This window comes from Myotis lucifugus, unplaced genomic scaffold (assembly GCF_000147115.1).
Source record: "Myotis lucifugus unplaced genomic scaffold, Myoluc2.0 scaffold_584, whole genome shotgun sequence".
NCBI classification, from domain to species: Eukaryota; Metazoa; Chordata; class Mammalia; order Chiroptera; family Vespertilionidae; genus Myotis; species Myotis lucifugus.
In genome coordinates this window covers 372889-399300 of record NW_005871632.1, presented here as the reverse complement: position 1 = coordinate 399300, position 26412 = coordinate 372889, and the positions used below count along the sequence as shown (strand labels likewise).

At 41.7% G+C, this 26412-nt stretch overlaps 1 protein-coding gene across 7 annotated transcripts in view; it reads right to left on the bottom strand.

The window, feature by feature from the left end:
- DTNB (dystrobrevin beta) overlaps positions 1 to 26412 on the bottom strand; it is a 138736-nt gene that overhangs the window by 45368 nt on the left and 66956 nt on the right. For all 7 annotated transcript variants that reach the window (XM_023745817.1, XM_006104586.3, XM_014446891.2 and 4 more), the window contains 2 exons: positions 13965 to 14042; positions 2602 to 2691 (listed from right to left, as the gene is read on the bottom strand). In XM_023745817.1, the coding sequence (XP_023601585.1) occupies positions 2602 to 2691; positions 13965 to 14042 (168 nt within the window). The remainder of the gene's footprint in view (positions 1 to 2601; positions 2692 to 13964; positions 14043 to 26412) is intronic.

The following is a 26412-nucleotide window of genomic DNA, read 5'->3' as shown; positions in this document are numbered from 1 at the left end:
ATCTGGCCTTTTCACGTGCACAATCAGCTGTATTTTTCCTGGATTTTTTTCCACCTTTCTATATTTCTACCTCTGTGGCTAATTCTTTAAGTTTAGTCTTTCCTCTACAGTGGTCGGCAAACTGCGGCTCGCGAGCCACATGTGGCTCTTTGGCCCCTTGAGTGTGGCTCTTCCACAAAATACTGACTTCTGCGCATGGGCCACGAAGTTTCAATCGCACTGTACATGCGCACCCGCACGTGGCATTTTGTGGAAGAGCCACACTCAAGGAGCCAAAGAGCCGCATGTGGCTTGCGAGCTGCAATTTGCCGACCACTGCACTAGGATGAATGTTTTAAAAATGTGCTTTAAAGTCTTCTGCCTATGACACTTCTGAACACTTTATAATTTTAGGTGTGCAAATGTCAGTTTCCAGCACATGTAATCATCCTCTCAAAAGATGATCTTATAATAAGAGCATGCTACCACCAGTTAACTTTAATAGGTCACAGTCAAGGCTGCAAGGTCTGGGCTGAAATATATTTGTGCCTTAAAGGTGTCTGTCTGAAAAAAAGAGAACTATCTTTAGCTTTTTTAAAAAACAACAATAGAAATGAACATTTAACAACAAAGCAGATAATATTATGGAGGGACTGGCAGCCTAAGAAGTCTGGCAGAGGACACAGTAGGTTCCTCTGTGCAAAAGAGCGCCTTCTCCATTCCAGTCCATCTCCCAGGGAAGGCTAATCCGCTTAGTCATTTATCCCCAAGTGCAGACAACGTGGTTGCTTTCATTGGCTTTGTTTTCCAACCAGAAACTAGAACCTTGTGTTGATGAGAGGCTTTAAGGTCAAGAAAAATTAGAAAGATTCCCTATTCCCCTGCTTGAACTGACTTTCATTTTCAGAATTAGCCAGGAAATTTCTTATTTCTTCGTGGAAGTAGGAAGCTCAGTTCCTCAGACTATGAATCAAGACGAGATGTAATACTCACCCAATCTTCATGTTCTCCCAGAGTTCCCGCCACCAATTCTTGAGCAGGGAGCCTTATCGCTAAGCCAAAGACTTGAGGACTTTGACTAAACCCACCATAAAACTTCTTGGGCTGAAATATCAGGGGGCAGTTGCTGTCCAACATGCTGCTGCTACTTTCACCATGGAAACTTTAATCACCTGGACAACTGCCCTGACTGGGACTCAGTGAGCTATCCTGCCATGGGTGAGACAACTGGATTCCTACAGACCCCGGGGCTGGGCAGAGTGCACAGGAGTCATCTGCTGGATGAGCGGACTGTGATACAATGCTCAAAGGTCAGGCCTTCCTTCTGTCCCCTAGGATAAGCCTATCACACATACGTGGGAAGCAGGGGAACCCTACAGTCTCTTTAAGGCTTTAGAGACAGGTAAATGCCTAAAAACAGCAATGCCATTTAGTCATATGGGGAAAACTATGGGGAATGGTATAAAGTATAATGGTATAAAGCATAATAATGTAATATTAAAAAGGGTCCTTTTAAATTATTTTTCTCATTATTAATTTATGTTTCTGTTATCATGGAAATAAAAATGACCTGCCCCTGGAACCATGGCATGCTACAGGCAAAGCTAAGATCAAAAGGTAAGGTCCAGCCTCTCTTACGTGCTTAGCTTATAGATTATGGGTTTCATTTTCTCTCAGAATAAGCATCTTGAGTTGTCTGGCACAGCAACTCTTCTTTGCTGCATGTAGAGTGGCTGGAATGGAGTTAGATTATTTAAACCTTTCCTGCATTCTCCTTGCAGAGTGGTGGTGGGTGTGGGCATGGATCGGGCAGGTAGCTCTGGGTCTGCCTGAATGTAACAGCACCTGGTTTGGTGTTAATTCTTTCAAATGGTGAACTCTGCTGTAGTTAGTGGCTATCAAACGTTTTTCCATCCTAACCCACAGAGGGATCAGTCCTATTTCCATATTAACAAGGGGTCACTACCAGAGTAGTTTTCAGGGAAAGGGGTATGTGGGGCTACTACAGTATAAATAATTATTATAATATGAGGTGTATTATCATTTGAAAAAAGTCCCTTAGGTGTCAAAGATCTAATACCACTGTTGAAAACCCCTAGTTTAAATAATCAACAATGATAGATCTTGGGGAAGAGATGAAGATGCAACATGTAAAGTTGTAACAGGGTGATGGTATGAAAGATTAGACAAAGTGAGATATCTGTGGGTTGATCAACCCTAAGCTTTGAATATCAACAGAAAGATTCCATTGTTTAGGCAAGAATGAACAGTAAGAGGTTGCATCAAATACCTCTGTGAGTGTACATCTTTGGGACTGCATATCTCTGAGTATACACTCTTTAAGAATAATAATCTGAAGGAAGTGGGTTCCACTTTCAAGGAGAATTTCTGACTCTCTGGTTAGGTAGGTACCTAGGCGTGGCAAGGCTCCTTCTTTCCAAGAATGCTTCTTTCCAAGAATGCTTTGGAAATTACCCAAACTCTGCCCAACATAGCTGGTAGCTCCTCAAGAAAACCCCCACATGCAGAGCTTCTTCTAGCTGACAACCCCAGGTCCCATAGCTCTCCCTCCCTTTGCTCAGCCCTTGGATACCCGCCTGCTGCTGCCGCCCTCCCACTGACCGTGCACAGTGCTGAAGACGGGCCACATAGGAGGCTATCAGCGCATGCTCATCGGCCAAGTGACTGGGTATGTCCTGGCTATACTGTAACCTAGGAACAACGGAGGCAAAGACAGCAAGCGTGACACAAACACAGAGCGAGAAATGAACATGAATTAAAATGGGCAAATTTCAAAGAAATATAGAAAAATAATAAATCACGATAAGGAAAATAAAAAAGTTGCAATGCATAGTGGAATATGGTGTTAGAACTTGGGAATATCTCTCACAGATCCTTGAACAAAAGCAGTCCCTCAGGAGACAGTTTTGGCCAATGGACACTACAGCCCTTGAGAAAAGAAACCAAGAAGGGTCTCCAAGGCGCCTTGGGCCCCGCCTTGTCCAGGTGCGGGGCACGGGTGGGTACACCTTGAGGGGAATGCCCGCTGGCAGGAAAACAGGCAGAGTGGGTCTACTTACCACCACCAAGTGGCCCCCTAATGCTTTGATAGCTTTTATCTACATGTAAGAGCTTTCAATGTTATCTAATGATACCAGTTAAACCTTTTTATTTCTATAAGGATACTGTCTTTAGCATCATTCTGTTTTCTCCCATACAACTGGTACTTAAGCCAACTTGTTAGAATTGTATCTCATTGTAAGACAACACTATACATACTAAGTGAGGCCCTATCTTATAGATACATGCAAGGTCTTTGGGCATACTTTTTTTTAAAAAAACAACACACTTTTATTATGGAAATGTTAAAATATGTGTAAAACAGAGAGAGTAGTCTAATGACTACACTTCATGTACCCATCACCAAACTTCAACAAAAATCAACACTTCCCTATTTATTTGATCTATTTTTTCTTCCCATAATATTTTTTTGCAGGAAGAAATGGTTATAGAAAATCCCAATTTATTATTTCGCTTGGAAGTAATTTACATAACCTCAATGCCATTATCACACCTGAAAAATTAACAAAAAATGTTGTAATAACTCAGTCCATCTGAAAATTTCCTCAGTCTTTTTTTTTTTATATTTTATTTTTTACAGAGAGGAAGGGAGGGGGATAGAGAATTAGAAACATCGATGAAAGAGAAACATGGGTCAGCTGCCTCCTGCACACCCCCTACTGGGGATGTGCCCACAACCAAGGTACATGCCCTTGACCGGAATCGAACCTGGGACCCTTCAGTCCCTAGGCTGATGCTCTATCCACTGAGCCAAACCAGTTAGGGCAACTTCCTCAGTCTTAAAAAAAAATCCTTTTACAGTTAAAATCAATATCCAAACAAGGTCCACAAATCTTGCATTTGGTTGGTTTCTGTTTTAAGCATTTTCCTGTCATGTCATTTATTTGTGAGAAAAATAGGTTATCTTATAACATACCCTCTATTCTGGATTTAACTGATTGTTTCCTGTGGTGTCATTTAATTTGTTTCTTTATACCCATTGATTAGATCTAAATGCTTGATTAAACTTTTTGCTTTTGTATTGTTCTTTGAAAAGGGGCTAGAATCCATCATAGGTAATACAGTGTACCCATAAATCAAATAGGAGGCACATAATGGATTATAAATACTGATCAGTGGATTCAGATGTTATTGGTTGTATCTTTCCATTATAAAGTCCCCCATCAACTTTTCACCTAATGGTTTTAGCATTTACTGATCTTGACTAGATTCATTATTTTTTTAAAAATAAATCTTTATTGTTCAGATTATTAAAGTTGTTCCTCTTTTTCCCCCCCATAGCTGCCCTCCACCCGGTTCCCACCCCACCCCCTGCCCTTACCCCCCACTGTCCTCGTCCATAGGTGTAAGATTTTTGTCCAGTCTCTTCACGCACCCCCAACACCCCCTTTCCCCCGAGAATTGTCAGTCCACTCCCTTTCTATGCCCCTGATTCTATTCTATTCACCAGTTTATTCTGTTCATCAGATTTTTTACTCACTTGATTTTTAGATTCACTTGTTGATAGATATGTATTTGTTGTCACTTTGTTGTTCATAATTTTTATCTTTACCTTTTTCTTCTTCTTCCTCTTCTTAAAGAATACCCTTCAGCATTTCATATAATACTGGTTTGGCGGTGATGAACTCCTTTAGCTTTTTCTTATCTGTGAAGCTCTTTATCTGACCTTCAATTCTAAATGATAGCTTTGCTGGGTAGAGTAATCTTGGTTGTAGGTTCTTGCTATTCATCACTTTGAATATTTCTTGCCACTCCCTTCTGGCCTGCATAGTTTCTGATAAGAAATCAGCTGACATTCGTATGGGTACTCCCTTGTAGGTAACTAACTGTTTTTCTCTTGCTGCTTTTAAGATTCTCTCATTGTCTTTCACCCTTGGTATTTTAATTATGATGTGTCTTGGTGTGGTCCTCTTTGGATTCCTTTTGTTTGGGATTCTCTGCGCTTCCTGGACTTGTAAGTTATTTCTTTCACCAGGTAGGGGAAGTTTTCTGTCATTATTTCTTCAAATAGGTTTTCAATATCTTGCTCTCTCTTTTCTGGCACCCCCATAATGCGGATGTTGGTATGCTTGAAGTTGTCCCAGAGGCTCCTTGCACTATCTTCATATTTTTGGATTCTTTTTTCTTTTTGCTTTTCCAGTTGGGTGTTTTTTGCTTCTTCGTATTTCAAATCTTTGACTTGACTCTTGGGATCCTCTAGTTTGCTGTTGGATCTCTGTATATTATTCTTTATTTCAGTCAGTGTATGCTTTATTTCTGATTGGTCCTTTTTCATATCCTGGAGGGTCTCACTATATTTCTCAGAGGTTTCTAGAAGATTCTTGAGTAACCTTATGACCGTGGTTTTGAATTCTATATCCAGTAGTTTGCTTTCCTCCATTTCTGTCATTTGTGACCTGTTTCTTTGTCTCCACATTTTGGCTGCTTCCTGTGTTGACAGAGTGGCCTTGTGTGCTAGGTGTCCTATAGGGCCCAGTGGCTCAGCCTCCCCAATTACCTGAGGTGGACACTCTTGGTGCACCCCTTTGTGGGCTGTGTGCACAGTCTTGTTGTGGTTAAGCCTTGATTGCTGTTGGTATCACTGGGAGGAATTGACCTCCAGGCCAACTGGCTGTGAGGACAAGCTGTGTCTACAATGGGAGAACTTCTGTGCTGGAGACACCGTTATGGGGCAGGATTTGCTTCAGTGGGGCTTTGGCGCTCACTAAGTCTGCCCTCTGAGTGTGTCTCTTATGGATGTGAAGAATTGTAATCTGGATGGTCCCACTCTGATCACTGGGTAGACTGGCACTTGGATCTCCAAGGAGGTGCAAAGTCAGCCACTGCCTGAGGCCACCCAGCAGGAGCTACAGAGAGATCTGCAGATTCCTCCTCTGTTTGGGATTTGGAGGTCCCCATAAGAGGCGCAGCTGTGAAATAATGCAGGCTGCTGATGAGTCTTAGGCCTTCTTTTGGAAGCTCTGGGGTTCTCTGACCCAGCTATAGTTTGACAGGTTTTTAGGCAGAGGAAGGCCAGGCCATTCGTGTGCAAAAGCCTCTGTGCACAGCTTGGGTGGGGTTGTAAATTGGGTGAGGCGGGGTCTCAGGGAATCATCAGGGCAGAGCAAACCTCAATGGCTGCCAGTCAGCCCTGCCTCGGAGAGGTCCCGGGTCTCTGTGTCCCTCGGCCCCGTGCAGGAACAATGACTGCTGCAAGCACCTCTGCGAGAAAGCCACCCTCACATTCCGGCCCGATGCCAGACAGTCCAGTTTCTCTCCATTATAGTCTGGGTCCCCAGATTCTCGCCTGGAACTGGAGTTCAGAGCAGTCGGGAGCTTGTTTCTCCCTCCCAATTGAAAAAGACACCAGCGTACCCAGCTGCCAGCCCATTACGTACGCCTCCATACCTCCACACTTCCACACCTCTGCACCTCCTACCGGACTCAATGCGCTTTTCTCTTTCCTTCTAGTTGTAGAATTTCCACTCAGCCAGCCTTCCCATGGTTCTGGATGATATTCGTTTTGTCTTTTAGTTGTAGTTTTAATGTGGTTGTCCGTGGCAGCAAGTTCAGGTGTTTACCTAGGCTGCCATTTTGCTTCCTCTTAGATTCATTATTTTATTAGGGGTTGTGAAATATTGATTTTTCTGCATTTACGGAACAACTTTCCTCTATTTGTTTATCTTGAAATACTGTTCATTCAGGAAAGGTAAAACAAATGGTTGCTATTTATTACTTAACACAATTCAGAACAATGAGCTAGTCAGTACCCTAGCAAACTCCAATTGTTACCAAGGACTTTTGTTGTTTAATATCCTATGAATGCATGGATTTGCATGTATCGGATGTGCTTCAATCCACTGCAATAATCTTTTTGTTGATAAAATTATCCTATCTTTGCCCAGTGGGAGCCTGTGAAGAGGCCCCTGTGTTCTTCTGTCATATCCATTACACCTTATTGGTTTCCTTGCCTGGTCTCATCTTGAATAGGTCCTGCCCCCCACTTGAACTCCACTGCTCTTCCCAGGACTCCAGGTGCCCTTTCCTGGGAAGAGGGCTGAGACCACAATCAGGGCTCCAGGGCACTCACTGTCCCTCGCTTGTCACTGCCTCTAGACCTTGTCAGTGATGAAGCTAGTAAACCTACAAGGAACAAAATAAATGTTCTCAGTACTTTCAGATGCCATTCCATTTTCTTCCAGCTTACATTGTTTTCAATGAGCAGTCACTGAAAAATCTCACCTTTGTTCCCCCTTTTTATTTTTTTAATGTTTTTATTTATTTCAGAGAGAGGAAGGGAAAAGGAGAGAGGGAGAGAAACATTGATGAGAGAGAATCATTGATTGGCTGCCTCTTGCACATCCACAAACAGGGCATGGGCCCTGACCGGGAATTGAACCGGGACTTTCTGGTTCATAGGTTGATGCTCAACCACTGAGATACACTGGCCAGGCTCTAGCTGCTTTTTTTTTAAAATTTTGTTTTATTGCTTAAAGTATTACAAAGAGTATTACATGTGTCTCTTTTTTTTTTTTTCTAGCGGCTTTTAATATTTTCTCTTTATCACTGGTTTTTAGCAACTTGATTGTTATGTGACTTGGTATGGTTTTCTGTTTATCCTGCTTATTGTTTGTTGAGCTCCTTATACATGTGGGTTTATAATTTTCATGTTTGTAAAATTTTATTTGAAAAATTAGAGCCAAAACCGGTTTGGCTCAGTGGATAGAGCATCAGCCTGTGGACTGAAAGGTCCTAGGTTCGATTCCGGTCAGGGGCATGTACCTTGGTTGCAGGCACATCCCCAGTAGGGGGTGTGCAGGAGGCAGCTGATCGATGTTTCTCTCTCATCGATGTTTCTAACTCTCTATCTCTCTCCCTTCCTCTCTGCAAAAAATCAATAAAAATATATATTTAAAAAAAGAAAAAAGAAAAATTAGAAAAATAATTATTTCCTAAAATAATTTTTCTCTCCCCTCTCTGTTAGACTGCTTGATATTGTTCCACAAGTCACTGACATCCTTTTTGTTTTTCAACTTTCTTCCTCTCTGTACTTCATCTTGGATAGTTTGTCTTTAAGTTCAGTGGACTTTTCTTCTGCATTCTGGTCTGTTAAGTCCACCCACTAAATTTTTCATATAAGGTATTATTCCTTTCAACTCTAGAAGTTGTTTTTTAATTTAAAAATTTTAAATTAAAGTTGAAAGTTATAATTACATCTACACTTGGTTCTTTTTTTAAAAATATATTTTTATTGATTTTTTTACAGAGAGGAAGGGAGAGGGATAGAGAGTTAGAAACATCAATGAGAGAGAAAACATCGATCAGCTGCCTCCTGCACACCCCCTACTGGGGATGTGACCGCAACCAAGGTACATGCCCTTGACCGGAATCGAACCTGGGACCCTTGAGTCCGCAGGCCAATGCTCTATCCACTGGGCCAAAACTGTCAGGGCACTTGGTTCTTTTTTATGTCTCCCACTTCTGTCTTGTATATGTTCCTATTTTCCTTTACATTTTTTGGTATTTATCGTGGATGTTTTAAAGTCCATATCTGCTAATTGCATAATTTCTGTTGTTTCTGGCTTTTTATATTGACTAATTTTCTCCTGATTACAGGCTACACTTTCCTGCTCCTTCCTATGTCATCTTTTACTGGATGATGGACATGGTGAACATTCTGTTGTTGAATGTCTGGATTTTGGTGTCTTCCTTTAAGGAATCTGGTTATCAGTCAATTTACTTGTGGACAGATGGATCCTTTCTGAGGCTTGGACTGAAGTTTTGTTAATGCAGATCCAGAGTAACCTTTATCTAGGGCTATTGTTGCCCTCATCCTAAGGCATGGCCTTCCTGGGGTCTTTACTGAATGTCCCAGGCATCCAACGATGTCTCTCTACTCTGGCTGGTTGAACCTTAACTGTACAAGCTCAGGTAGCTGTTCCACTTTCAAATTAACCCAGGGGCTGTTCTTTCCCAGGTAGTGTTCTTTGCTGGGCTAGTGAAACCTCATGCTTTGCAAATACAGCTTAGCTTTCAGCCAAAGACTCAAGGGTCCTCTATACAGATCTATGGAGCTGGTTCTCAGCACACTTTCTCCTCACTGGCAATCTGCTCCGTGAGCCCCTGCCTCCCTTAACGCTAACCTTGGTCCCCTTATTCTCAGCAAGATTGCCTTGTACCCTGCACTGGAGCTGGGCAAACGCCTCTCAGCTGGAGGCTGGGACAATCATGGCGATCTCATTTGCTTCTCATCCCTCAGAGATCAGCCCTTCCTTACTTATTGTCTAATTTCTGAAAAGAGTTGTTATGTTCAGACCTGTTTTCAGTGGAAGATTACTGTGGAAGAGTCAAACTGATAATATCTTGCCTTTTCTTAGGATTCATAGCAATTGGTAACTATTCAGAGTTAGCGACTCTAATATTTACCTGTTCCCACCCAAAGATGGTATCATGTCCCAACACAATACATCTAGCTTCTGGCTCCACCATGACCAGAGTGGAAGTTCTCTTTGTAATAACTCATTTGTAATTGGTCTACTTCAAACGATTTGAATTCAAACTCTTTTCTTTTTTGATAAAATATTAATATATATATATGCTCTATGTACAATATATTTGTGTATATATGTACAACGTTTTTGTTTGTACTAACCTGAGTTAGAATTGCTGAAGGGTTTACCTTAAATGCTTGAATGGAAATGGAATTTAATCTCAACCCCGAGCAGTTAAAAATTGGAGGTCTGCCCGGGCTATCAGATGGGCTTTGGAAACCTGCCAGCACGGAGGACCCTGCAGGTCCATAAGATTATGTGTTAATTTTCAATTACTCTGCTTTTCTGTCTTTCAAAAAAAGATTGAAAAAAATAATTCCTGTGTTGCCTTGGAGAGAATTTCACGAATTCACACAAGCTAGCTGTTTCATGACCAGGCGGAGCCCTCACGACTGTGCTTTTCAACCAAACCCCGTTTCCTTATTTCACAGGAAGGAAGAGAATCAGTGGCGCGACTCCACAAATGGCTAGCTGCTGGCGCGACCGATTTTATTTTGCCTCCTTTCTCAGTGTCCCCAGCACCTCTTTTGTTCTCAGCCTAAAAGTACAGCAGATTGTGGCTTTTGTCACATTACAATATTCATAGTTAACAAGATGAACTCTTTATTTGGCACCTGGTCAGAAAGCCATTTTAACACTATTATAGAGCAACTCATCTCTCTCTTTTTAAAAAAAATATATTTTATTGATTTTTTACAGAGAGGAAGGGAGAGGGATAGAGAGTTAGAAACATTGATGAGAGAGAAACATCGATCAGCTGCCTCCTGCACACCCCCTACTGGGGATGTGCCCACAACCAAGGTACATGCCTCTGACCGGAATCGAACCTGGGACCCTTCAGTCCACAGGCCAATGCTCTATCCACTGAGCCAAACCGGTTAGGGCTCATCTCTTAATTTGGTCATGTTTCTACAGCTTAGATGTAATATTTTTACTGTGAGATCTTCTGGCCTTTAAAAACTGCTTTTCCTTCTTGTAAAGTATGTAAGTCAAAAAAGTTCTAACTGATAATATCTTGCCTTTTCTTAAGATTCATAGCAATCGGTAACTATTTAGAGTTAGTGACTCTAATATTTACCTGTTCCCACCCAAAGATGGTATCATGTCCCAACACAATATATCTTCATAAACCGAACAGAACAGAAAGCACGATTTAACCCTTGAGAGAAATGAAAATGAGGTGGGAGAAAAAGGGTCTCTTGAATTAAGCCTGGCAAACGGAGATATGACATAATATACTTACACACACAATTTCTTTTCAGAAACGATTAAAAAAGGAAGCCTATAGCTATGTGCCTCAGTACATCTACCTTCTCCAGGGACAGCAGACTCTTTCTTTTGGAGAACTGACCCCCACCTATTTTGGAAAACCCTTGGGTAGGTAACATGATCCAAGACGGACCAAACAGAACTTTCTTGGGGAGTTTTCAACTTGGAATAACTATCATCCCTGGGATCCTGGGACTTGGTTCATGTGCCTCTTATGACTAGAGTTCCAGTGGAACGACTGGGTGTAGCGGTGATTTCTTTAAGTCTTCGGTATGATGTTGCAAGGGAGGGAGGTTGTCTGAAAGCCTACTGCCTCAGCCCACCAAGGGTGAGATAATTAAGACATCTAGGGTTTTATGGGAGTTGCACTGTTCCAGAAACTCCAAACATAAACCTCAACGCTTTGGCAGGGTGGGGTAGGGCGGCTGCCCCGTCATGGAGACAATCTGAGGCTCTGGGTGTTTCTGATACAAACGGCCAGCCAGTCCTCTCGTCCCCTTTTGGAGCCTAATCCCCAGAACGGACTCTTCCGGGCTCCTCTCACCATCCGCTTAGGATTTAGATTTTTCCAGTTTGTAAAATCAGTGACCACTCATCCATCGGCTTCGCTGGTTCCAGAATGTTGTTGCTATAGTCTCCTCATTCATTTTTCTTTGTTCTTGTGGGTTTTTGCTTTAAAAAGTCTTGGTTGTCATTTTGGTGGCATTCCAAGAAGAAACACAGGCGAATGTGGCTTCACATGCTGCTTCTGTTCATTCCATTTGCCCCCTTCCTTAAATTACAATTATCCTATTTTCAGATTTCTACTTTTGTATACTGGATGTTTGGGTGCTTAAAATGTATCATTCAATCCACGGTAGAAAAGGTTAATGAATCACAGAAAGACACATCTAGACTTGATCTTGACGAGCGGACATAACCCAGGTTTCTGGGACCCATCCTGTCTACAGGAGGCGGTAAGACTCCCAGGAAAGGCGTGCGTGTGTTTGCAGATGTATATGGAAAGCTGTATTATGTGAAGAAGGAAAACTCCGGAAATAGAAGCGTGTGTGGGTGTGTGTATGTGGGCATGGACATACTTTTGCACACATCTGGGTGCTGGGTAGCAAAACAGTGGTCTGCCAAAACCTCCGTTATTTCTCCTTCCCAGGATCACTCCCGTCTGTTCTTAACGGTGTAACCCATCACATACACACAGGATGGGCTGTAATACAATTCTTGGAGTTTTCTCATACACAGGATGGGCTGTAATACAATCCTTGGAGTTTTCTCATCCACGGGAGACACGCAGCCCTACAAGTGACAATGCTAGGGACGTGTGTGTGAAGCGTCACAAGTGACAATGTTATGGACGTGTGTGTGTGAAGCGTCAGTGTTGAGAAGTAGCTATTCCACGGGAGGAGCGAAGGAAGACCGAGAGAGGCAAGAGATGCAGGGCACTCCGCCCTTCCCTTTCTGCCTTTGTGGGTTTGTGACTTTCTTTTCCCTTTTACTTTGTGGGTTTGTGCCTTTCTTTTCCCTTTTACTGGAGTAGGAACACATAATATGAGATCTATCCTCTTAAATCTCTAAGGAGGAAATCATTAGAACTTTTTCATTTTGCTGAGGAGAGAGGGAGAGGGAGAGAGAGAGAGAGAGAGAGAGAGAGAGAGAGAGAGAGAGAGAGAGAAAGTTTGTTCTAGAACGAACACTGTACCATTCAACTCTGCCCAAAAGAAGTGGTTTGGCTATTCCCCTCCTAGAAGTATTTCAGCAAGACTCTGAGCAAGCACTCTTACCTGGTCTTGAGTCTCCATGAGAATAACTCTGTATTATCAGGTCACTCTGATTATTAAATCCCTAAATCCTCTATTCCTGGGTAGCCATAGCGTTTCCTACTTAGCTTCTTCCTAAGGCTATTTTCCAAACTTGCCTGATAAAGAATAACCTGGAATACTTGTTAAAAGTATAGCTTCTCAGGATCCGTTGGTCCAGAGGTCCTGAGACGTAGTCCCAGATAGTTGTATTTTTAATAAGGGACCCAGGTGATTCTTCTCAACAGTCAGATTTGGGAAATCTTGCTCTAGGAGTTATGGCCAATGGGGACAAACATAGTTGATCTAAAGTATTATACAGTAAGTCCTTACTTAACGTTGTGGTTCTTGCAACTGTGGGGAAACTATGTATAATGAAACCAATTTTACTGTAGGCTGATTGACATAAACAAGACAAGTTCCTACAGCATTTCATCAATGTTATGAGGAAATGACATTGAACGAAATGATGCTATTCGAGGACCTGCTGCATATTATACATTAAGTCTAAGTATTATTAACCAGATGACATTTCTACAGCTGAATTACTCCAAAGCAATCAGTACATGTGGTTTTCTTTGGGGAGGAGTTGGAGAGTGGGTCGGAATGCCTTTGTTGTTGTTTTTTTCCTTTCGGAGTGATGACTGTTAGAAAGAATTCTTTAATGGCTATGCCCCCGAGGGAGTTTCTGCATCGCTCAGGTCAAGAAACAGCTTACATCAAATAGAAAGCAAGCATCTTATATTCTTTTCAGTGCTGCCTAAGAGAATTTTGGAGAAAATTAAGAAGAGAAAGGAGACACACAGTTCTAGTTCCTTGATGGTCCCTAAAGGAAACTGCTTGTATGACTAAGAGAGGGACTCATGCATTTCAACTTAAATGTTTATGAATCGTGTACAGAATGATTTAAGAAAAAATAAGGGATTAATTTAATTTACACAGTCTAATCAGGACACAGAATCCATCTCTGACACTCAACTGAAGTGCAAAAGTATTGAAATTCATGATTATCAAAATGTTGTTTAATGTTTAAAAAAAAGATCTCAAACATGCTCATTTGTTTTGACACTATGTTCGCTGCTTGTCACAAATGCAGAGTTTCCACCTCAAGGCACCATTCAAAGCAGACTCCTTCAGTTGCTATATGAGTTAGTAGGAACACAAATAAGGAAAAAGTGGAAAATAACATTAAAAGACAGTGAATGGAGGAGGGAGCAAGCCAGTCCTCTCTGCCCTGTGGGATCCTCTGCTTCCCAGGCCAGAGCCTGTCCCAAATCTGAGTGGCGACCGAAGCGCAAGCCGTGACACATACCTCTTGGTGGGAGTGGGCGCTCCGGAGGACATGTGGCTCACCATGGTGTCGTTCATGTTAGACAGAGGGCGAGGAGGGCTGAAAGAAAAGACATTGACATTATATTAATAATTACCAACGTGACTGGGAGAAACAAGTGAAAGAATGATAAGGGCGAGAGAACCGACTACCATTCCTGATAAGCACAGTGGGACCCACGGGGGTGGGGGCAGAAGTCAATCAATATCCCAGCCCGCAGTCAATTCAACCAGAAGGTTCTCGCAGAGAAGCCGAGGACACAGAGCTCCGATGCACCAGGGGGCGCACCTCCCCGCCCGGTGCAGCTACAAAGGGTTTCTTGCCTTTGGAGCCATGGCTATTGCTAAATATTCCTCGTGGGAAATCTCTTACTTCCTCTCTGAAACGGAAAGAAGTTCTTTTAGAGAAATTTGTCCATCAAAAAAACAGGAAAGTAAAGCAGCAAAATCCTTCTCTTATATTTAGGTATTTTGGTAACTATCTCCTGGTTTCTCCTACCTTTAAGAGCTGAGTTAACTGTGTAAAATGTTTTTGTAGAGGTTATACTTAGCAAGTCTTGGTGAATATTAAGGGACCAGAACCTTTATTGTTTTATAGATTTCACAGTACTTTCATACATACATATGTCAGAGAGGAAGGGAGAGGGAGAGATAGAAACATCAATGATGAAAGAGAATCATTGATCAGCTGCCTCCTGCACGCCCCACTGGGGATCGAGCTCATAACCTGGGCATGTGCTCTTGACTGGTCTTGAACCTGGGACCCTTCAGTCCACAGGCCGATGCTCCATTCAATGAGCCACACTGGCTACGATGCACAGTACTTTCTAATAAAGTCTCCAGTGAAATTTTTTTAGGTAGAGCCAAGGAACCGAGAGGAAAGGTTAAGAGGAATGGATGGATAGATCTCTACATCTATCTATCCACTTCCTTTTTTAAAAAACCAATCTCATTTCTGGGTAGGGAAATCTTTTAAATAATTTCCCATTTAATGAAGAGGATCAAAGATAGAAAGTAATTTGCAGGGAACAGATTTGGGCCTCTTGATTTTTAAGCCACAGCACTATGCTCACTGTTACACGTTCCTCCCTGTGTATGACAGGGCCATCTGTCAGACATGCAGAATTAAAGTACGCCTTTATAGCTAGACTTCACATCGCATTACTTATCTTACTACCTGTCTTCCAGACAGATATGCACTTTCCCCCCCAAACTTTCATGCCTATTAACACTATTGGCTTTGCTGAGTTATAATAAATCAATTGTTTTAGGTTGACTAATAATGGAAATGAACGCAGAGATTGGGTTAATTTTAGTCCTAAATTTACATTTTTGCCAGTGGTTCTCTTAATTGTCCAAATGGAACAAGGAGATAATTCCTATGAAAGAAATAAATAAAGCATCATAGCTTTTCATTCCTGAGGGCACCAGAGGCATTCTGGTCCTGGAAACAGAATGGACTTTGCTTCTCTGATATATTATTATTAGCTACCCATTTCCAAAATAAGATAAGGACATGTTCATGTTGCTTTCAAAACTGATGCAGTTACATAGTGTGTATCGGTATTGAAGATACTGTATTCAATTTCCTTTCTGACATTCTCAGAGAAAAAAAAATGACAATAGAAAAAAATTTAATTCCTTATACATGGATCCATGTGATAAAATATCATGATTTGTAGAATTTTGTTTGATCTGATGTCTCAAAAGTCTTTAATAATCATCTCTATCTCTTGGCAAATATCATGTCCAATTATTATGTGACAGCACACATATGAAAGCCTCTTTTCTAATATTCAAAACCAGACAATAATGTAAGCTGTAAACTATTCGTTAACTGCCCCAAATTTCATACCCCTTCTGAACTTCTACCATATTTGATAAGGAAATGGGTATGTGTTTGCAGTCCAAGATGAAAGAGACATTTGAAAACATAAAGGGGATCTTTACTACAATATCTACCACTAGACCCATAATTCACTGTGAAAGTCAACAGCTCAGATGTTGTCTTAGGGGATTAATACACCAAAATGACTTTCTGCTTTAAAAAGTCTTCACAGTTCCTGTAAGGCAGAGCTGAAAACAATGCTTCTAGGTGTGAAGACAGAAACTTACGGAGCAGAACTGACACCCCTCATCGGATCAGTCTTGTTGATCTTCTTTAACATCCAAAACCTATTGAAAAACTTCAACATGTCGCCAGATATTCGATATTTTCCTTTGGTGAAGGTCTTAGCAAAGGAGGATCACCTCACCCCAGGAAGAAAAATATATTTCCAGGGTGTTAAAAAGCTAATGTAAATGCTAAATTATATAAATTAGGACAAAAAATATGGGTTTATGGATAGAGAGGATGTTCTAAGCTCAAAATTGATATGAAAATTAGGAAGGAAAAGACCAATTCATTTGAAGTATTAAAAAAAATCAGGATAGGGAAAAAATACAAATTTGAGGAACTATTTCAACAAATATGACAAAGCAAGAATTAACAATCTTCACACAAATTCACAAAAATTATTAAGATTTCAATGACATAAATGAGCAAAGTGAAAATACACCTTAAAAAAAAAAGATATACAGCCCAGCCAGTGTAGCTCAGCGGTTGAGCATGGACCCAGGAACCAAGAGGTCACTGGTTCAATTCCCGGTGAGGGCACATGCCTGGGTTGTGGGCTTGATCCTCAGTAGGGGCTGACTGATGATGTTTCTCTCTCATCGATGTTTCTATCTCTCTATCCCTCTCTCTTCCTTTCTCTCTAAAAATAAATTTTAAAATATTTTTTAAAAAGCATACAAGAAACAACATAAAAGCGTTTTAATTGTACAGGTAATTTGTTAAAATTACAGACCACTTATATTTAAAAAATGTTTTTCCTCCCTTCTCTCTTTCTCAAATAAAGAAAACATTTCAAATCACTCTACACGATCTCCATTACCAGACTAAGAAATTTGTGTGATTTCTTTATTGTATTTCGAGTACCTGCATATGGAGCAGGCTTTCAAGAAATATCTGTTGATCATGAGTCAGCACCATGCTGACTGTGTAGAGTGTGTAAGAAGTGATCTTTCTGTTATATTTAGCTTTGGTGAGACTATTCTCTGAGAGTAGAATCGTGACATTATTAGTTGTTATATTTGGTAGGTATATTTGTAGTATTTGCAGCCGTGGCAAGTTTCCATCTGTGACTTAGTAATGGAATCAAGAGTGAAGAGTGTCGCTAATAACAACAGCCGTACCGGCGAGGTGTTAAATATGTGCCAGACCCAGTCCGAACATTCCCCATGATTCACTCAAACCTCACAACCACCAATAAGGTGGATACTATTGTTATATTTATTTTACAGATGGAGACACTAAGGCATGGAGAGAAGTAATGTACCTGTAGTTACAACAAAATTGTGGCTGAAGTAGGATTTGAACCCAAGCAAGACAGCTCTTGAGTCTGTTCTTGATCGTTATGGTGTAGTGTCTCAACTACCTTGGACTGCTGCACTTTTGGAAAAACTTACTTAAGATTGTTTAGTCCATAAATTAATAGCAATAGCGTGATGTTAGATCATAGTTCTTGTAAAGTTGTTGCTAGGAAGGTAAAATAATAGCCCCACAGTATAGTTTTTGCGTGATTTATTCTTTCCCCTATCACATCATTGGAACTGTACTATAAAGGCCTATGTGAACTCAAACCCTTTGCTTGCAGAACTCCCATGTTTTGGTCTGGTAAGAACTTTTGAAAGTAAAAAAATATGTTAACTGACCCTCCACCAGATGTTTTGGTCTGGTAAGAATTATCCTTTAGATAATTCTTAACCACCTTTAGGCTACCCCAAGGAAAACTAGACAACCTAGAATAAACTGTTTCCTTCCAGTACACCTCCCTAATTTATTACAGTGACTTTAAAATCAAATCTTAATTTCAGAGATCTTTTGAATTCCTCACTGCAGCCTAACAAAGTATGTAATTTTAAAGAGCAAATTATCTATTTTATCAGCCAGCTGATTTTTTAAAAAAGTGTGACACAGGACCAACAATAACTGTAATTCCTTGTGTTGGCTTTCTAAGTTGACTTAGATCCGGGGGTAAACACTTTCTAGATAAAAGTCTGTAGTTAACCAAGAATGTGAAAGTATAATATTGTTGTTGTTTCAACAAAATTTCTACTTAAAAATTATAAGTGAATAAAGGGCTACACGAACAAAGCCAGCGCTGGAGGCTGAGTGGAAAGGTGAGATCTTGGGCACCTGTGAGGATTGTCACTTTTCCATAAGCCCTTTGACAGACGTCACTTTTCCATAAGCCCTTTGACAGACCTCTTCTCTACACTTTTAATATGTGTATGTATATGTGTGTGTGTGTATGTGTGTGTGTGTGTATGTGTGTGTGTGTGTGTGTGTGTGTGTGTGTGTGTGTATTTTGATTTCAGAGAGGATGGGAAAGGAAGGGAGAGAGAGATAGGAACATCAATGATGAGAGAGGACCACCTACCGACTGCCTCCTGCACACCCGTTACTGGGGATCGAGCCCACAACCTGGGCATGTGACCTGATTGGGAATCAAACCATGACCTCCTGGTTCATAAGTTGACACTCAACCACTGAGGCACACCGGCCAGGCCCTATCCTATACTTTTAAAAGTATTTGCTCATTACCTTGCTCTTTTTCCCAGACTATTTTTTTTGTAGAGGTTAAGATTCTGCAATTCTCTTTTACCTTGACAGCTGCCAATCATACGCTTGGGAACTCTTTACCAGATGTTTTGGTCTGTTTATTACTGTTAGCATAAAAGGGGGAAAGGTTTTATTATGCCCAATGCTTTCATTTACTTGATTCCTTTTCTGTTTTGCCCACAACAATGCTTACAATGAGGTACTTAATCATTTTAGTTAAATACATTTCATCACTTAAGATTTTTGCAGCCAACTAGTTTGTCTTCAACCCTAGATACCTGTGTGGCTTCTGAAATTACCTTCCCTACTTACTTTGATCATACCTTTCTCATCTTTAAGGTTATGTAGCAGATCTCACCATACTTTAAGACAAAGTCAAAACCCACACTGTAGACAACTTCATTCTTTTACCTGTCAAACTACTTAGGTCTTCCATATCTTTCAAACAAATTGTTCTTTTGCTTCTTCTAAGCCCCTGCTTTCAAATCAACTAGGTACTTATCCTGAATGTCCTTCTTCATAGATTTGCCAAAGTTACGCTCTTTCTCTCCTCTCTTATCAGAGAAATGGCTCCTGAAATTTCAAGTATGTTTATAAAGCCCTTCTTATTATTATAAACTCCATTTAGATAAATAAGGTCTTGATCAGCACACAGACAAAAATCCATGGCTTAGTCATGCCTAGTACTGTTAGGGGCTTTGAGAAAAACAAAAACAAGTTGAAGACTGTCCCTGCCCACAAGAAGTTTATAATACAATTAGTCCTCAAAAGCATCAGTCATCTCGACAATAAGCATTTAAGCTTTGGCTTAACATATTACAGTTTTTAGGTCAAATCTGACTTAACAATTATCATTTACAATAAAAATGTATAAAATTATAGCACAGATTACAACTTAATTATTTCAAAAAATGAACCAAAGACCAGTAAAATAAAAGAATATGAAAAAGCCCTAAGAAGTTAACAGTTAGAAGCATACCTTGTTTTACTGTACTTTGTTTTATTGCACTTTCACAAATGTTGCATTTTTTACAAATTGAAGGCAAGACCCTCCACCAGCAAAAAGATTACAACTCGCTTTATTGTGATACTTGCTTTATTGCAGTGGTCTAGAACCAAAACCTCAATACCTCCAAGGTCTGTCTGTACAAGATTTGCTGAGTACTTTGCACATATTTTTTTACTTTCAGAACACTGAAGAGGGTTGGGGGGAAAGGAGTAATACACTAACATCTGTTGAATATGAGCACTGCGTTAGCATTGAGCTAAGTCCTCAGACACACTGTCTGATTCTTGCTACAACTTATGATGGCATTCCTATCCTATATAACAAAAGCCTAATATGCTAAGTGTCCGGTCATCCGGTTGGCCATTCAACCAATCAAAGCGTAATATGCTAATGATATGTTAAGGCCACTCAACTGCTCACTATGACATGCACTGACCACCAGGGGGCAGACAGTCAGCCGGTCGACCAGTTGCTATGACATGCACTGACCACCAGGAGGCAGATGCTGCGACTGGTAGGTTACCTTGCTGCTGGGGTGCGGCCGATCAGGACTGAGTGAGACAGGCCAGACACGCCCTGGAGCCCTTCCGTGGTCCTTCCCCAGCTGGCCAACCCCCCACGGCCCTACCCAGCCCTGATCGTGCACCGGTGGGGTCCCTCCACCTGGCCGGCACCCTTTTGCAATCTGGGACCCTTTGGGGGATGTCAGAGAGCTGGTTTTGGCCCGATCCCGCAGGCCAGGCGAGGGACCCTACTGGTGCACGAATTCGTGCACTGGGCCTCTAGTTTTACAAATAAAGAAATGAAGGTCAAAGAGGACAATTAACATGATCAAGGTCACAAAGCTAGTAAGTGGCAGAACCAGTCCACTTTATCTGGCTCTAAAGCTACTGAATAGATCAAGTCCACAGACTCACCATCCTAACCCAGGCATCTCTATTATCCAAATTTTTCAGATTGGAGTGTTCAGGGAAGAGTAAATTCTCAAGTTTGAGAACCATTGCCCACTTTAGAACCATTGGCTTCAAGTCTAACTTGAACTAGCCTGGGGGAGGGGAGGAATTTACTTGGTATCATAATTAAATTCACAACTAAGCTTCATGAAAGGTGAGGTGCAGTGGGCTTCCAGGCCCCTGGAATGTCACCAGGACATTGACAGTGGCTGTTATTTTTGCTGAGATCTCATTTTGGGTTAGAGTCTATGCAGATCTCACAGCTTTATACCTTCAGCAAGAAACAGCTTCTGCCTAACACACTGCAGCTTCACCACTGCAGGAAGAAACCTCTTCCTCATTCCAATCTGAAGTTGCCAGAAAACACTCAGATCTGCCTGGAGTCATGGGCCCACTCCGGTAGACAGAGGGCCTGCTACTGTGGTTGGCAGTCCTCTTAGCAAAACATGGTTAGGGCTGAGGGAGGACCCAGTCTCCAAAGAAGAGGGTACTGTTCCCAGGAGAAAGGCTGCAGAGAGCGACTGGGATCCAGGCCCTGCTGGACCTCTGCTGGAGACCAGCCGGGTGAATACAGCTTTAGAACAAAGGTTTCTCTCTTCTTCGTCACTTCCTTCCAAAATCAGTAGCCTGTAAACCCAGTCCCAGGTCCTGACACTGAAGCTCTACACGATCTGATAAGAAAGCCAGCTTATCTAATTATTCCATTATGATGAAGATGCATGGGATTGAGATGGCTCTGTAATAATGGCACACTGTAGCTCTGGTGAAATATCACAGAGGGCAGATTCTAAGTTCCCTTTAATCTACATAATTCTATTAGTCTCTCAAGAGACACCCAGCCTCTGGACAAGAGTTAAGACAACGGTGGATCATTTCTATCCTCCTTGAGTCGTGTGATGCTTTGCTTTATTTATTCCTGTGTATCAGACCAACCATTTCCTGTTACTCCATTAGGTTCACGGTTATTGGACAAAGACAAAAAATTAAACAAACAGGCAAACAAAACTGCCTTTGGAAAACCATAAGGTAAAGAAAATAACAAAATAGTACTGGAAATGTAGATACTAAACACCATGTTACATACTGACAATGAGGTTTATCAGACTTCCAAGGAAGTACATTTTACTTTATTGGCCATTTACAAGGTATTAATCGACAGAAAAGATTTAAAAATTCCAAAAGGAACTACTAATCATGTGGCAATTAACTCATTAATGTAAAAAAGACCTATTAATAGGCAGACATGCCTCACTTCCTGCTTCTTCTAGTTTAAGAGCCATTTGTGATATAAGACTTATAATGAAATATTTTTCTGGAAGGAAAGGTTTATCACAATCGCATTCTTATGTAGAAATTTCACCATGAAACAGCACCTAGAGCAGTGGTTCTCAACCTTCTGGCCCTTTAAATACAGTTCCTCATGTTGTGACCCAACCATAAAATTATTTTCGTTGCTACTTCATAACTGTAATGTTGCTACTGTTATGAATCGTAATGTAAATATCTGATATGCAGGATGGTCTTAGGCGACCCTGTGAAAGGGTCGTTCGACTGCCAAAGGGTCGCGACCCACAGGTTGAGAACCGCTGACCTAGAGGAACCCAGTATCTCACTCTAGCTCTGAAAAAGGATAGAATTGTAAATGAGACAATTATTTGCCAATTATTTAGTAGCATCACTCAGTTTAATATTATAATATTGAAAAACAGGCAAAGGGCCTTACAAAAACAGATAAAAGTCAACAGGAATGTACTATTTTAAGAGCCTTTCCACGATGAATAATCCCTTTGTTCTCCTTGCTCGTTAAACTTAGAGAGGAAGTTGTCAATACTTTATATTGACACTGACTCCTGTGTTTCTAGAAAGATGAGAAAAGATGACAACGTAAATATTTCAGTAAGTTACTGCTCACGGAGAGGTCAAGGAAATGAATGATGCAGTGTCATTTTCTGACCGTTTATATGGTCAGGACTGAAACTTGTTTTTTAAAAATGGAAACAAACACATTATTAGAGAAAACAAGCTGACTCTCATGTTTCATACAATTAGCCACACAGAAAAAGATACAGTGGACTTTCCCCTTTTAAAATAATTGCCTGAGAAATTCCAGAGGCTCTAGAATCCTACCAAAAAAACAAACACCATCATCATTAGCCCAGCAGCTCAAGCAGTAAAAACATAAAGGCAGGAAAAGCTACCAAACCTTTACATTCTGTAGCAAGTGCTGCTTCTTTCTCTACGGATCTGGCCTTAATGCATTACACTGCTATTGTCTCTAAGGAAACAGAACAATCACATGACGAAGAATCTTCTCTGCAAGGTAGCTGATCCTACAGAGCATTTTGGGAAAGAGCGGGTACGAGGGAACGACTGGTTAGAAGGCAGCACACGTCTGCACTCCGCCGGCCGGCCCATCACGCGGTCGAAGGCCGCCGATTACAGGAAAGCAGATGCAGCAAGCAGAGCAGGTACCCCTCCTCAGAAGCTTAAACATGACACACACCCTCTTGCAATAGAATCCAGTGGCCCAGTTAACCGGGACAGCAATTCCATTCTGGTGGGGACGTTAGGGAGCACCCCCACCTCCTCTCCCAGGGCTTCTCCTAATTGCCAACTGCTTGATAAGAAAGCACCTGCAGTACTGTGTCTGCCAGGTAGGTAGTGACTGGGACGTAGGGAGGAGTAGTAAGGCTTGATTTTTTGTTGTTGAAGAGGAGTTAGTGGAAATGCAAGCAGAGTGAGGAAAAAAAAATAGGGCGGTGGTGGGTGCCTACCCCTTTGATGCAAAGAGCTCCTTAATTCATAAAGGCAGTTCACCAGGGGGTGGCTGAAACAGACAGCTAGACAGGGTGTCCTGCTGAGTGGGATTTCAGGGACACCTCTAGCAGGGCACCCACAGGATGAGAATGCCTGACACTCAGAGTCATCCTGTGGCCTCTTATCAATTTCACAGAGGCCCAGTGCACAAATTTGTGCACCAGTGGGGTCCCTGGGCCTAGCCTGTGGGATCGGGCTGAAACCGGCTCTGATGTCCCCTGAGGGGTCCCAGATTGCGAGAGGGCGCTGGCCAGGCTAAGGGACCCCACTGGTTGGCCAGCTGGGGAGGGACCACGGGAGGGCTCCAGGGTGTGTCCAGCCTATCTCGCTCAGTCCTGATCGGCCAGACCCCAGCAGCAAGCTAACCTACCAATTGGAGCATCTGCCTCCTGGTGGTCAGTGCATGTCATAGCCACTGGTTGACCGGTTGACTGTCTGCCCCCTGGTGGTCAGTGCACGTCTTAGCGAGTGGTTGAGTGGCCTTAGCATATCATTAGCATATTACGCTTTGATTGGTTGAACGGCCCACTGGACAACCGGACACTTAGCATATTAGGCTTTTATTATATAGGATCTACTCAGTAGCACTTAAATCTATCTGCTCCCGGTCTCCAGCTCCACCGCCATCAACACATTTCAGCCTGCCTTCCGCTAGTGTAGCAAATATTGCAAGTTTTCCATTAGTCCAGAGAACCTTCCCATTGTTACTGGTCTGATTTCTCATGGCCACAATTACTTTTCTAAGCATGGCTCTCATATGTCACCATTGTGCCCCAAACCATCAATTCTCTACCAGTCTCCCAAATTAAGACTAACATCTTCCTCTCTGTGGTCATTGCCTAAACACTACAGCCTCAGTTTCCCACTCTGTCTTAATGTTCACTACTTCCTTATACTTTCCAAGTGTTCTGGGCAAATATGCGACTCTGTTCAAACACAGGCCCTTGGACTTTTCTGCCATAGTAAAACAAAACAAAACAAAAAAGGCAAAGGATATCTAAATATTTACACTAAAAATAGGGAAGTCTAAATGAAACCCAGACTAACAACCCAAGGGTCTGCAAAAGAATTCTACCATTTGCTTAGATAAATGAGAGGTGAAAAAGACAACCCAACCAATCAGACAGCTAACTGGTTAATATAAACACGCTGACATCAATGATAAAAAAGCTACAGAATAAAATAGATGCAGGTGTTCGGATGCTTGGCAGAAAATGAAAGAGTTGATTCATATGACATTGGAAATATAGTAAAAACAAAATAGCGGCGGGATAATATCTTTCAAGGCGACAAACTCCAAGGATATTGAGGGGGGAGCAGAGCACAGAATGTGAAGGGCAACGCCAACAACAGTGGACAAGATTAATTGCATGGGGAAAAACCCTACAGGACACTTGAGACTAAAATACCTCCCTTTTATAATGAAAGCACATCACAGGGGGCGAAGAAGCAGCAGAGAGTGGAAAGAACACCCGTTGGGAGAATCGGGGTCCTGTTCCAATCCTGCTACTAAGCAGGTTACGGGACCTGGACAAAGAAGCCCTTTGTGCCTCAGCTACACTGACCTGTGAAAGGAAGAGGGCTGGTTCTAGAACAGTGGTTTTCACATGTTGTTCCCCGGGCATCAAAGGATTCCACGAATTGCTTCAGTAACCACAGAGGAGAGCAGGCACATCAGGCCCGGCCTCCTCTCGGCGTCTGCTCCGCACACAACTTCACAAGCACCATGCCCACTGCTGCTTCGGCGAGTCTGAGAACACCTCTCCTCACCACAGCGTTTACATTAGCAGTCTCTGCTGTCCTTACGCATCATACCTGGTTCTTTCCTTTTAATGTCCTTTCACAATTTGCAATTACATATATCTAGTGTTTGCTTTTTAACTGGTCTCACTCAAGAGGCTGTGAGCTTCATGATGGCAGAGCCCATGGGTTTGTTCTACCACTGTGTTCACATGTGTACCTACATCGTAACGGCACGCAGTGGGTGCTCAGCAATTATTGATTCAGTAATGAAATTTTATGAATTTATTTTCCATTCCAATCTATTTAAAAGTGCAAACTGGGGAAGGGCTCACCTGAACTGAATTTTAAATGGAAAAGATGTCCTAACAAGGAATTCTAAGGAAGATAGCTAACAGGCCATTTGGGGAGGCCAAAATTCTTGAGTAGGAGGGGTAATGATGGCTGAATAATATTCTCAGGAATATACCCGAACACATGACAGCAGCAGTACTTCTCATATGGACCAAATGCATCAGGCCAACTATGCCTGTAAAATCAGTCGTGGTATTTCATTTCTAGACCAAAAGAATCTACAAGTAATTTTAAATGCTCTAACACATTAGGAAGTTTGCCAAGGGAATAAAAAACCACACACCATTTCATTGAATGTATATCAAAGTCTCTGCAAAAAAGGCCCCACAGAGACCTTTGGAGACAGTGCTATGACAGTGAATTTTAAATCAGTTGGAGGAGCGGTTGAGGAACTTCTGGTTCAAGGAGGCAGATTGAGCACATGCTAAGAGCTCACCCTCCTGTATAAAGAAAAATGATTTAAAGCTATAAAAATAAGTTGAAGTATGCATAGCTAGAATTAAAACAAAAAGGCTTAACTCTCTTTAAGCCTAATAAAATAAAGAAGTATTTATCCCCGCACCCCAAGGAAGAAAATAGACAAGGAGCCATCGTGGCGTCCAGGGCCGTGCTGAGCTGCCACGAACCAAACACCAGGGCCGCCTCTGGAGAGGCTGGGACTTAAACACACACCCCCAAACACCCAGAGAAAACAGAGCATCTAAAAAACTCTTTAAAATGAGTATACTTAATATCCTCAGGCACCTAAAGGACAGACTAGCATCCATAAAATGTTCTGAAAAATAACTAAGGATTGAAAAAATGAAAATTATAATTATTGAGATTTTAAAAACTTAGAGATATGCTGAATATAAGACTAAATACAACTAAAGATTGATAGTACTTTTTTTTT